This window comes from Dipodomys merriami, unplaced genomic scaffold, assembly GCF_024711535.1.
Source record: "Dipodomys merriami isolate MVZ:Mamm:240054 unplaced genomic scaffold, mDipMer1.0.p SCAF_35, whole genome shotgun sequence".
Lineage (NCBI taxonomy): Eukaryota > Metazoa > Chordata > Mammalia > Rodentia > Heteromyidae > Dipodomys > Dipodomys merriami.
This window is the reverse complement of record NW_027205048.1, coordinates 8,621,009-8,635,000: the sequence shown is the minus strand read 5'-3', so window position 1 is coordinate 8,635,000 and position 13,992 is coordinate 8,621,009. Positions and strand designations below refer to the sequence as shown.

General features: G+C 42.2%; 1 protein-coding gene across 3 annotated transcripts in view; it reads left to right on the top strand.

Annotated features, from left to right (window-relative positions):
• The window catches only part of Shtn1 (shootin 1), a 99,706-nt gene that overhangs the window by 34,538 nt on the left and 51,176 nt on the right, over positions 1-13,992 (top strand). For all 3 annotated transcript variants that reach the window (XM_069988103.1, XM_069988106.1, XM_069988105.1), the window contains exons 5-8: positions 2,452-2,620; positions 5,357-5,454; positions 7,356-7,437; positions 12,646-12,740. In XM_069988103.1, the coding sequence (XP_069844204.1) occupies positions 2,452-2,620; positions 5,357-5,454; positions 7,356-7,437; positions 12,646-12,740 (444 nt within the window). The remainder of the gene's footprint in view (positions 1-2,451; positions 2,621-5,356; positions 5,455-7,355; positions 7,438-12,645; positions 12,741-13,992) is intronic.

Sequence of the window (13,992 nt, the reverse complement as noted above, 5' to 3'; positions counted from 1 at the left end):
TGCAATAGCTTACTTGATCTTCATGTCTGTGGAGAGAGCCTATGCTCAGAGAGTCTAAGGCTAACTCACATGAACCTTAACTTGCTGATGGGAAAACAGACACAGTAAGATTAGGTTGGTTCTAGAGACAGAGAGAGAGTTGGTTACTGAGGTAGGTTGTATACAGAATGTTACGTGACTGTGCACCAGTGCTTCTTAGTGTTGATGTTCATCAGACTCTCCTGGGAAGCTCTGGGAGAGTCCTGTACAGGGGTTCCAGGAAGGAGATGTTTGGTTCAGGGTTTAAGCACTGGGACCTTAAAAGCTTTCCATAGCTTCTGAAATGCAGCATTGGAAACCTTTAGTTTAAATATTAGGAGGGAGAATTACAAACTGCCTTGACTTTTCCCCCTTTTTTTCTTAAAGTGGTCCTTTCTATAAACATTCAGAAAGATGGCACAGCTTGGGAATTGCAAGAAGGCTTTCATTTGTGGAGGCTGTGCTGTAGTGTTCATGGTTCAAAGTACCCACGACATTTGCCTGAACGTTGCATCCTGAGGAAGAGAGATTTGAACCCACAAGGCCTCATCTCTTAGCCTAGATCCTCTAGTCTAAAGTAGGGAGACAAAAGCTGGGGCTAGAGAATGAGGACAGAGGATAAAGGCTGTGTTGATTTCCTGAGCAGTGCTTTCCAGTCCTCCCAGAAAGCACCGGTGTGCAAGGGTTCATGGCCATTTCTGAAACCTTGTTCTTAATTTCCTAGAGATTTAGGGAAACCATTTGGGCTCTATAATGTGCCACTTGGGGTACGTTTAGGCCCCACTTTTTATTGAGATATGGGCCACATCTCCCAGATTGAAATAAGCAGTGAGACACCCAGAGGCTTGAATTATGATGATCGCAAATGCAGGGCCAAATTACCATATTGAACTTAGCTCTGGTATAAGGTTTAAATGCAGAAAGAGTAGCTAGCTTCCCATTGAATTATGTTCACCTCTTTCTAGTATTCTTTTTTTTTTTTTTTTTGCCAGTCATGGGGCCTGAGCTCTGGGCTTGGGCACTGCCCCTCAGCTCTTCAGCTCAAGGCTAGCGCTCTACCACTTGAGCCACAGCGCCACTTCTGGCTTTTTCTGCTTATGTGGTGCTGAGGAATCGAACCCAGGGCCTCATGCATGCAAGGCAAGCACTCTACCACTGAGCCACCTTCCCAGTCCTCTTTCTGGTATTCTTAAATTTAGCACCTGTCTTGGTGGCCTGGCCAGTGGCTTTAGCAAGAAACTATGTTTGTGTTTCTACAGCCCAGATCCTACTCTACATTAGAGAAAATAGTTGATTAGTTACTTCGATATGTATAAATAAGAGAAAACCTTTTGTTTTCCAGTCTTGGGAAGAGAAAGCATTTTAAAAAACATCTATTTTTCTTTTGTGGCTATTGGGCCAAGTTTAATCTTTGTATGTGCTTTATATTACATATTTGTGCACAGAAGCATATTAGCTAAAGACAGTGATGAATAGTTGAGTAACTAAAGTTAAAAACCTACTCATTTCTTTGCCAGGGAATAACAAATACATTTACAAATTAAGATTCCTTTTTGCTGCTGCATTAGAAGTCTTTTTGAAGGGCTCTGAACAGATAGCAGAAATCTATCTTGGACTAGCTTAGGCAAAGAAAAGGAGAAATGAAAGAATAGACAGTGTATTGGAGATTCCTATTGGATCTATAAGCCAGGAGCGATTTGGGAATGGGCTGGAGACAAAGACTGAGACCCTGAGGGAGATCCTTTCTCTATTAGTTTTCCCTGCCTCTTTGAACATCAGCTCTATTTGTGGATTGACTGAGACTACTTTCTCGTCTTAACTCTGTAGTGGAATATGGTCATCAGTACCACTCAATAGCCAGACATAGAGCAATTCATTTCTGTCTTCTAGCCTTCAGACTTTTACAGGAAAGAGCTAATTGGCCAAGCTTGGGTCATGTGTCTAATCCCTGGATTGGCTACAGCCAATAGGATGAAGAACATTTTGTTTGTGTGTATGTGTGTATGTTTGTGTGGAAAGTAGTTGGGGGGAAGGGGACTCCACAAAAAACAGGTAAACAATGAAGAAGAATTGTAATGCCCTCAAAGAGATAGCACTCTGTCAGATTCGCATGACATAAAGCATGTTTATAAAGACAATTATGATAGAAATATTAGTATTTCATCTGAATTCCTTATATTTCTTATTGGTTATGCTTGCTTAGCATCTCCACTTACGCTGGCTGTAATCCAGGTGTCAGGTTTTACTTAAAGTAATAAATTTAATATTAAAATGCATGCATAATGCCCTGTTTAATGAGTTCTAATTGTTATGCCCTGCTGTGAATGTTGATGAAGACATAAGACAAAAATACACTTAATTCGTCTATTGTTTAAAAATCCAAGAACCTCATTTGACTGCTGTTAAAATAACCGTTTTTGTATTTTGTCTTAGCTAAATAAAGAAAATAAGACACTAAAAAGAATCAGCATGTTATACATGGCCAAGCTGGGACCAGACGTAATAACAGAGGAGATAAATATCGACGAGGAGGATTCAGCCACCGACACAGAAGGTGCAGCTGAGATGTGTGTCTCAGTCCAGTGTCAGAAGCAAATCAAAGGTGAGATTCTATACTTCACTCCTGAGAACTTTCTTGAGGCCCATTACCATAATACTTCTTGCTTCGACTGTACATGAGAACTTTAAACACTATAGTGTCTGGCTCTTACTGTCCCACAATTCTGATTTACTTGATTGGCCTGGGATGTGTATGTGTGAGGGGGGGGGAGGGGGGGGTCCTAACTAAGAATCATGACAGCGTATAACATTTGTGAGTTGCTTTCTTGTTTGGAATTAGGTACTTCTGAAGGTGTTGTCTGGATAGAAGTAGTCATTTACCACATCTTTAAGAGTAAACCATGTGCCAACCTATTTTTATTATGTGAAAGAAACTATGGATAAAAATACATGTAGTAGGGCTGGGAAGGTGGCTCAGTGGTAGAGTGCTTGCCTTGTATGTATGAGGCCCTGGGTTCAATTCCTCAGCACCACATAAACAGAAAAAGCCAGAAGTGGCACTGTGGCTCAATTGGTAGAGTGCTAGCCTTGAGCTGAAGAACTGAGGGACAGTGCCCAGACCCAGAGTTCAGACCACATGACCAGCAAAAATAAATAAAGTACACATAGTAAAGCCAGGTGCTGGTAGATCATGCTTGTAATCTTGGCTACTCTAGAGGCTGAGATCTGAGGATTGCAGTTTGAAGTCAGCCCAGGGCAGGAAAGTCCCTGGGACTCTTAAGTCCAATTAACCACCAAAAAACTGGACGTGATCATCTGACTCAAAGTGAGAGAGCTCTAGCCTTGAGCAGAAATGTTCTGGACAGTGAGTGCTCAGGCCTTGAGTTCAGGCCCCATGACCAAAGGGGAAAAAAAAAAAAAACTAAAGTCACATAGTTGATCTGGACATTGTTGGTTGACACGTGTAATCCTAGCTATTCAAGAGACTGATCTGAAGACCATGATTTGAAGGCAGCCTGGCTAGAAAACTTCAGTTAACTAACAGAAAGCCATCAATGGAGGTGTGGCTAAAGTGATAGAATACCAGCCTTGGGCAAGAAAGCTCACTGAGAACTTGGTAGCCTGAGGTCTTGAGTTCAGGCTGTGCACGCGTGCGCACGCATGCACACATGCACACAAATGTCTCTATAGCTCAAAGTGTAGTTCAGTGATATACATCAAACTCAGCATGCATAAGACAGCTCCTGAACAATATGCGCACATGTTCATGGATATGTAACCAATATGCCTTTCTTTTTTTTGGGGGGGGGTCTTAACTCTGGGCCTGGGCGCTGTCTCTAGCTCAAGTGGTAGAGCACTAGCCTTGAGCTGAAGACCTGCGGGACAGCACCCAGGCCTAGAGTTCAGGTACCACAACTGACCACAAAAAAAAAAAAGTCTCATGTACTTTCTTGCCCTGGCTGGCTTTGAACCATGATCCTCAGATCGTAGCCTCCTGAGAGGTAGGATTACAGGCGTGAGCCATTGGTGCCCAGCCTCAATATGCCTTTTATGTTGTTTTGGTCTCTTCCTTCCAAGACAACTCTCATTCAGTTAATGAGCTAAAAGCAATATTCAGTAGTAGACAAGCACCACATGGTTGCTCTAAGAAAAGATTACATGTTCCATCTTTATTAATTGTACACAGATTTTATTTCTACACATATAGACACTTGGCTTATGTTGAAAGAAAATCAGTTCTTGTTAAATAATTATTGGATTGTTTAACTTAGAACACATCCAAGAGCAGTGTTTCTTTCTTGGAAGATAAGACTTCAGATGGAAGTGATTTTACTTGATTCTTCAGTCCCTTAAGCTAAGACAAAATAGAATTTGTTCTGGTATTCAAGTATTTTCTTGTTCATTGTTCGATCTTGAACAATGGGGTCTCATGTTCTTCCTTTTGGAATGAGCCAGCCAGTGGAGAAAGTGATTTAGAACTGAATTTCAAAACTTCTTCAAGCTGGGCTCATGTAAAAAATTTAATTCAGTTTATAAATAGCCACATAGCAGGTTTTCTTACTGCCCTTGGAGAAAGGTAGGAAATTAAAAGCCATTAAAAATGAAGTGACAAAACCCTAGTCCTAGGTATAAACTTAAGTTGTCTGTGTTAATCTGGATATTTTTTAAACATTTCAGTGGCAAAAGTAGCTTTAACCTAATGCCAGGAGCTTTTGACTGAGGGTCGCTAATACTTTCATTCTCCTAACACTTTTTTTAAATTAAATTTCAATACTAAAAAAATAGAAACAAATTAAGAAACAAAATACTCACATTTCTGGAGGGAAAATTACTAGCATTAACTCTTCTTTATATTTGCAAGTCAGTTCAAATAATGTTTAAGGGCTATAAATTGGCAGTGAGTCAGGCTCTTTTCCTTCAACTCAAAATCTCCAAGTTATTAACTGCCCAATTGTTTGTTTATATTGTATTGTGGCAAGAGCTCATGGTCATTATGAAATGAAAAAAAGAATCAGTACAATGCCTTAATTTGTTTTTGCTGGAAGCTTAACATTTTTACTTCCAAAATGTCAGATAGTTTTTTAGAACGTGGTTAGCTAGGTTGTAAAGAAAACTTGGTCTGGTCTATTTTAACATAAGGAAATTGTCTGAAATAAAATGATCACTAATGACTCCAAAAGTCCTATGAGCCTTTGATTCTTCATCTTCTTCCTAACTGTTAAATAACCTTGTCTTTAAACTGCATATGAACTGACTTTTTGACTTGTCTTGTCCAGATTGGTTTCTTCTTTGAAAAATAAGTGTCATTTCTACTTTTTTTCCCTTTTAAAAAATGCAGAACTTCGAGATGAAATTGTATCTGTTCAGGAAGAAAAGAAGAAGCTAGCTATTGAGCTGGAAAATCTCAAGAGCAAACTTGTAGAAGTAATGGATGAAGTATGTATCTCAGGCCGAAAGGCTAAAACCTTTCAACTTTTAAACTAAAAGCTGGATTGAAAACTGACTAGCCGAGTTAAACATTTGCTGTTGGAATCTGATTTCTGCTGGGAAAGCCATCTACCAGTTTTCATCTCCTCTCCTCTCTCCTAGTTCAGACTAATAAAAAGGTACAGAAAATAGGATCATGAACAACAGGGACCCACTCTGCAGGTTAATAAATTAGGACATTAAATAGCACTGGCTGCTTCTTGTTCCCTACTACTACTGCTTTTGGTGAAGAAGGAAGCATTTTACTTCTCCACTGGCTGCTGGTGCAGAGGGGAAGGCTGACTCTCTGCACACTTCCTGCACAGCTATAGATGGTACAAGGAAGAGTGTGTTCAGTGAGGATTTGAAGAACCTTTTGTTTTCCTCCTGAATTGTCATTGAGAAAAGGGCCACACGATTACCTTTTATTTGTACCTGCCTTCATAATCTCCATTCACTTTGCCTCCTTGTTCTCAGAGTCTATAGCCCAGAGTTTCCCAGCCCTTGTATAGCTCCCTTCTGTGGCCTGCAAGGGTGCCAGGCACTGGTCTTGTCACTTGAGTAGCTGCATCCTTCATTCCCACCTGCATGCCCATCTTCCCTGAAGGTGCCACATGAGAAGGTTGAGAAGCAGTGCCACCAGCCTCCCAGCCCCTGCTGCTTTCCCTTTGTTTTGCCAAAACCTTGTTCTTATAGGAAAGAGGGAGGTAGCCATCTTGGAAAGGGAGTTTCTTAGTGAACAGTGTATGCCACTTCCTAATTTAAATCCCAAGCAAAACCAGTTCACAGCCTAGAGGTGAGGAAGGATTCAGAACCCCTGGCCAATTCATTATCTTAGTTCCTTCCTTCCTTCCTTTCTTCCTTCCTTCCTTCCTTCTTCCCTTCCTTCCTTCCTTCCTTCCTTCCTCCCTTCCTTCCTTCCTTCCTTCTCCTCCCTCCCAATCCTCCCCCCTCTTTCTTTTTCTTTTTCTTTTTATTGTGAAAATACCATACAGAGGGGTTATAATTACATGGGCAAGGCAATGAGTACATTTCTTTTTTTTGGGGGGGGGGGTCCTATTGTGGGCCTGAACTCTGGGCCTGGGTGCTGTCCCTCAGCTCTTCAGCTCAAGGCTAGCGCTCTACCACTTGAGCCACAGCGCCACTTCCGGCTTTTTTTCTTTTTGCTTATGTGGTGCTGAGGAATCGAACCCAGGGCCTCATGCATGCAAGGCAAGCGCTCTACCCCTGAGCCACCTTCCCAGCCCATGAGTACATTTCTTATCAAGCACTGTTGCCTCCTCCTTCGTTTCCCCTTGCCTTCCTTCCCATCTCCCCCCCACCCCTCCAACCCCTTCCCCCCTTTCTTTTTTTCTTTAGTTGGTCGTGGGGCTTGAACTCCGGGCCTGGGTGCTGTCCCTGAGCTCTTCAGCTCAAGACTAGTTTCTGCCACTTGAGCCATAGCGCTACTTCCGGCTTTTTCTGTTTACATGGTGCTGAGGAATCAAACCCAGGGCCTCATGCATGCAAAGCAAAGCACTCTACCATTGAGCCACCTTCCCAGCCTGATTTGATACTTTTGGGATGATCTCTAGCATTAAAAATAGACACTGAATGTCTAGAGTGTGAGTACTGTCCTGATGAGGGACAAATGCCATCCATCCAGAATATGGGAGCATGATCAGTATTCACCACACATCCCAACATAAGCAGCTACCCTGCCATCTAGAGAACAGCCAAGCGACCACTGCTTCCTTTGAGGCAGTGCCTCCTGTTTACATTGTCATGTCACGTGGCTGGCAAACTAGACAGCCTTTTGAGCGTCGCACATTGCCATCTGTCCTGTTTCACCATTTTGGATGTTCTCTCTCTTCCACATCTTGCATTTCTAGGTAAATAAAGTTAAACAAGAGAAGGCTGCTTTAAATTCAGAAGTTCTTGAGCAGAGAAAAGTCTTAGAAAAATGCAACAGAGGTACGTATGTCTTCCTGGTTTTTGTTCTCGAGCATGTACGTGATGTGTTTTCTGTATTTGTATATGGTGTCATTTTACACGGTGCTCTACAGATCTTCATAACCAGATTCTCCTCTCCTCGCTTGAGTCTCCCCAGCAGTGAATTCTTCTCATTCCTATTATTTTTGTCATTGGAGACATTTAAATGCAGTTTCCTTGAAGGACTTAGAGTCCACTCATTTTGAAACTTCAAATAGAAAAACACTTCCTCTGTTCTATGTGTATTTGGGACCGTGGGCATTTTTGCTGTTCCTACAGTGTCAACCTATTTGACAGGTTCTTTAGTGAGTTAGGAAATCTAGGTTATTTAGTCAATCCAGAATTGATTAGGACATCTACAGAAGTACATGCGACATGATTACATTTTATTTTATTTTTTTTTTTTTTTTTTGTCGGTCATGGGGCTTGAACTCTGGGCCTGGGCGCTGTCCCTTAGCTCTTCAGCTCAAGGCAAGCGCTCTACCACTTGAGCTACAGCGCCACTTCCGGTTTTCTAGTGGTTTATTGGAGATAGGAGTCTCACGGTCTTTCCTGCCCGGGCTGGCTTTGAACCGCAATCCTCAGATCTCAGCCTCCTGAGTAGCTAGGATTACAGGCGTGAGCCACCAGCGCCCGGCCATGATTACATTTTAAATGAAGAGGGTGTTTGGATGGAAAGCGGTCTATGGGAAAGGGCGAGAAGAGTTGGACATGCAACGTATACTTGCTCTGAGCTTGAGCTCTTGTACAGTTCTTGTTTGTGTACCTGAAATCTATTTCTCAGCTATCTGCAGTCAGAATAAACCCAGGGCAAAATTTGATAGTCATGGGGAAAGTCAGACCTGGCCTCATTGAAAGATGGAAGTATTCATGATGTCTGCTTGCAGAGGGAACTGTATGACTTTGTCAACTGTGACCCATGATCCTTGTCAAACCCAGCATCAAGTCTCCTCCTGTGTAAGATGGGGAATGATGCCAAAGTGCAGTTCTGCAAAAGTCGTTCTAAGGGAGGGGACTGTATTAGTCCATTTTCTGTTGCTATTATAAAATACCAGAGGCTAGCTGCTTGATAGAGAAGAAAAGGTTCAGAGATTCAAGAGCAGGCCATCAGTCTCTGGCTGTGGTGAGGCCTTCCTTGTTGAGGTCACACCGTGGTGGATGGCGTCACCACTCTGGCTGTGTGGGTGTGCTAGAAAGACAGGAGGTCATTGCCTTTGGGGGGAGGGGGGCAGTCTTACACTTTTAATAACAAGCCCCTCTGGTGAGAACTCACTCACTCCATGGGTAATCCCTTCTGGGGCTGCTGACGGCACCTCCATTTACCTGATCACCCTGCAGTACACTCCCCTCTTAAAGGCCCCATCACCTCTTGGTCCCCCCACCAGGAACCAAATATTCAGCACATAACCTTGGAGAATAAACTACTTCCAAAGCATAGCAGAGAATACATGTGTTGCCCGGTTTCCCTTTTCCCCTTGGCCACTCGATGTAATTAGGTCTGAAGCTCTGATACTAACAGGATATCCTTTATGACCCACAGGGCTTTCAACATTGTCTTTCATGGTAGTGCACTACCTTTGTGTCATTCCTTGCCTGAGTCTTTGTACTGAAAGGCGCTGTAATTGAGAGTGGAAAGTGGGTTAGGTTGTGGTGTTTCTTCAGGTCCTACCTTCTTTACAGATAGGAGGATTTGCTGTCCTGCTGCGGTGGGCTAGAACAGGGGGCTGTGGGGGTCAGTCATATGGCCCTTGCCTGCAGGGAGCCCTCCTCTAGGGAGAGAGGATGTGTGTGAACAAATAAATACACTATAGGACCAACTTCATGTCTACAAAATCCAAGTCAGCGGGACCTGGTCATGTGACAATTCTCTTTTTATTACAGTGTTCTGGACATAGGAAAGAACGTCAATTATCTAGCCCAGGGCTTCAGACAGTCAGAGTCTTCATTGTTTTCTTTGCGAAATTTCTTTTTTTAAATAGGTTTGAAAATCATTTAGCTCTCAGGGCCCTATAATTCACATCCCAACCTACCACTTACATGACTTTACCTGAGTAAGACTCCTCGCCTTCCGTCTGAGGAGGCAGTAGATTTACAGAGTGCAGAGTTTGAAATTCTATGTCATTAAGCACCAAACCTGTCCTTAGTCAGTTAGGCTTGAAGTGCGCAGCAGAACAGTGAGTGAAAGCAGCCATTAAGGGGGCCTTGGAGAGATGTTATTGCTGTGACTCGGCTCAAGATTGAGGGGAGGCCAGGCCAGAAGCAGTCAGAGGCTGTACCTTCGGAATCCCTATGGGTACCACAGCTCCCTCCTGCCTATCTATACCATTTCTTACCAGGGCGGGCCACCAAATGTCAAATGTAGCAAAAAAAATCACAAGTTGCTTTGATTGACAGGACCTTCATGTTGAAGGCTGATGTCCTCCAGTAATGCTTCAATGCAAAGCTCCATAATGTGGGCCTGAATGAAGCTAAGGCTATTAAAAATGATCAGGTCTTCAACCGGGTCCTGTTGGCTCATGCCTGTAATGCTAGCTACTCAGGAGGCTGAGATCTGAGGATTGTGGTTCAAAGCCAACCCAGGCAGGAAAGTCTGTGAGACTTATCTCCAGTTAACCACCAGAAAACCAGAAGTGGCTCCGTGACTCAAGTGGTAGAGTGCTAGCCTTGAGCTCAGGGACAGCGCCCAGGCCCAGAGTTCAAGCCCCATGACTGACACACACACACACAAATCAATTTTTCTTTCTATTTGTGTGCCTGTCTATGCACATACATACATATATGCACATGTATGTAGATATATGTGTGGGTATGGGTATATATATGTATATATTCTTTCTATTGGATAATGCAGTTTTTGTTGGAAAATTTAAATTCATAGAGGAAAAGAAAAAAATTTAACCTTTGTAATCTAAAGGTAAATACATTTGATGGATAGATAGATATACAGTGTATATTCTTCTAATCAAAAAAACCCAAACCGGTATAAGCTGGGTACCTGTGGCTCATATCTATTATCGTTGCTATTCAGGAGGCTGAGATCTAAGGATTATGGTTCGAAACCAGCCTAGGCAAGAAAGTCTGTGACACTTATCTTCAATTAATCACCAAAAAGTTGGAAGTGGAATTGTGGCAGAGCTCTGCTTGAGCAATAAATAAACTGAGAGATACAGCCCAGGTCCTGCATTCAAGCCACAGGGCTGGTGCACATGTATGCACACACACACACACACACACACACACACACACACACACACACACACGTGTGTGTGTGTGTGTGTGTGTGTGTATATGTATATACATATATATATGTTTGTTATATATCTTCTAATGTATATGGAAGAAAAAGAATACCAGCAAATGAAATCTGTATCTTTCTTCCAATATAGAAGCCCCTGAATGTCTCTTTATCCTCATACTCCATCCTTGAAGCTTTTATCATTTCCTTTCTCTTATTTGTAGTTTTCCCAAACATACATGTATCCTTAGCACATTAATGAAGCATGCTTTTCACTTGATGGAAGTGCAGTGGTTTTGCATATGACCTGTGTTACTGTTGGTGTTCGTGAGATTCATCCGTGTTGAAGGACGTAGCTGGGACATGTTTATTTTTACTAGTGCATAGTATTTCATGAGCTAACTATACCAAAATTCCAGTGTCTTATTGTCAGATAATGTCTCCAGTTATTTATTTATTTGCTTTTTGCCATTCTGAGTCATGCTGTTATGAAAAGTCTTCCACATTTTTTTTCTGGAACATATGTCTAAGAGTTTTTCCACAGTGGGTGCCAAATGTCAAGTCTTACCTTCAGTTTCAATTATAAGTAAATCTGCTAGTTTATACTCCTTTTATACTTTTATACTTATAATTCTTTTGTGTCCTCTTCCCACTTCATAAAAGCCACATTCTACCAATGTTTTCATGTTTACCAATTCCTTCCTTCATGTATAAGGGGCTTTGTTTACTTTGCATTTCACAAGTTCTAACACAGATGAAAATCTTTCCTCATGTCTTTCCTGTGCCTCCTCCCCTGTGAAATGCTTTTGAGGTCTCTCATCTGTGACTTTAAAAACAAAAATGAATTCATTTTGCACTAATTATTTACTACTTAAAATACATCACAAGTGTCTTTCCTTTCCATTCCTGTGTTCATTACAATACAATTTTGATGAAAGAGTCATTTTTTTTGTAGTACAGTTTAATTGATGCTTGGATATTAGGAGATTCCAGTGTTTTTGGTGATGATATGAACATTTTTGCAAACAAATCTCTGTGTGTGCTTAGGATTTTTTTGTGTGTGGAGGGGGCAGTACTGAGTTTTAAATTCACAGCTTTACACTGCAAGGCAGATACTCTCCTGCTTTTAGCCACACTTCCAGCCCTTTGGGTTCTGGTTGTTTTTGAGATAGGGTCTCACATTTTTCCCATGGCCAGCCTGGACCCCAATCTTCCTATTTACCTTTGCTACCATACCTAGGATGATAGGTGGGTTTCACCACACCCAGCTGTTGGTTGTGATAGGTCTTGCAAGATTTTTTTTTTTTTTGCTTGGACCACTATGGAACAACAATCCTGATCTCAGCCTCCCAAGTCTCTGGTACATGTCTTCACACTCAACTGTGGGTAAGAAAGAGGTCTTGTAACCTTTTGGCCAGGGCTGGTCTTGAACTGTGATTCTCCCAATCTCTACCCTAAGTAGATAGGATTACAGATATAAGCACCTTTTAGGAGAGGGATTTCTGGAAGTGGAATTGTTGAGTCAAATAGTATAAATAGTGTTTGTTTATTTTAATCTTGCTAGTACTAGGGCTTGAACTCAGGGCCTAGGCACTGTCCCTTAGTCCCCCCACCCCCAAAGGCTAGTACTCTACCACTTATACCACAGCTACACTTTCACTTTTTGATGATTCATTGGAGATAAATCTCACTACTACCTGGGATGTCTTTGGACCACAATCCTCAGAGCTCAGTCTTCTGAGTAGTTAGGATTGCAGGAACCTGGCTAGCTTTTGGTTTTTGATTGACATTGCCAACATGTCTTCCAGATAGCTTTTTATCAACTTATACTCCAAGTAGGATTGAAGGAGGTAAGTAGCCTGCTGGGCTGTGTGGGCTTCCTTCCAGACTGTTTTCTACTCGTTCTGATCATCTGTGCTGCATACTGCCTCTTGTTTTTCCCTCTTGTATTGAAGTGTCCATGTTAGCTGTGGAAGAGTATGAGGAGATGCAGGTGAATCTGGAACTGGAGAAAGACCTTCGGAAGAAAGCCGAGTCATTTGCACAAGAGGTGGGTGTGTTGTAAATACCTCATCTCTCTTTTTTTTTAAGAGGCTCTGCAGGTAACATGGGGGGAAAAGGTACATTGTCAGATAGGAGGAATAGAGCTCTTGTGTCCTACAGCAGAGTAAGAGTAATTACTGTATGTTTTGTAAAGAACTCAGAGATAGGCTTTTTATTTTGTCAGTTGTGGGGCTTGAACTCTGGGCTGGGTGCTGTCTCTCAGCTCTTCAGCTCAAGGCTAGCACTCTTACCACTGAGCCATACTGCCACTTCCGGTTTTTAGTGATTTATTGGAGATAAGAGTCTCATGGACTTTCCTGCCCAGGCTGGCTTTGAACCATGATCCTCAGATCTCAACCTCCTGAGTAGCTAGGATTACAGGTGTGAGCCACTGGTGCCGGGCTAAGATAGGAATTTTGAAGGTAACCCAAATAGTAAATGTTGAAGGAGATGGAAATGTACTTATCCTGATTTGATCACTATACGTTATATACATGAATCAAATTATCATGGTGTACATCATAAATGTGCATGATTATTATGTCAGTTAAAAAAATTAAAAACCCACCTTTTGAAGCTGCTTGATAATTTACCACTTTAATGAAGAACCACCTGAATGCGGGAGGCAGCTGTGCTGGGTTTGGAATTTTGGTCATGTTGGATGTTGGTTCTGTGACCATCTCCCCTCTCCCCCCAAAAGCTGGCTTTAACCTCTTGGGACTTGTCACTGTAATATGGGTGCTGCTACAGATTGAACAGAGTTGATTTTGGAATCAAAATGGAGCAATTAAAACATTTCATAAATGATCAAATACTCTGTATGGAAAAGGAATTGCCTTTAGAGATAGCCATAAGTTGTGGTGAAAGTCAGCTGGAAGACAAGACATCTCTGGGTTACAGATAACTTTGAGAATCAGACCACATCTCCATGTGTCATCTCAGATCACAGTGAGGTGGATCAGCCATTGTCTGCTGTTCCCATTCGAACTGCTTCTTCCACTGCTTGTGGAACACTGCCATGTTGTACAGCCATTGTGTCAGCCTTTCATCCATGTAACCATTTCCCTCTGCTGCTCTAGATAAGCCTTGAGCTCCTCTACTTACACCTGACCTTGTTGGTGTGTGCAGTTGGGTATTCTGTGGCTTGGAGCTGCCCTGCAATGGGAGCTCCACCCTGCATAAATACTTTGAATCGGTCCCTCATATGGGTTGCAGGAACTAGCTAAGGAAATGTGGAGTACGTAGGTAGTCATAGGGAA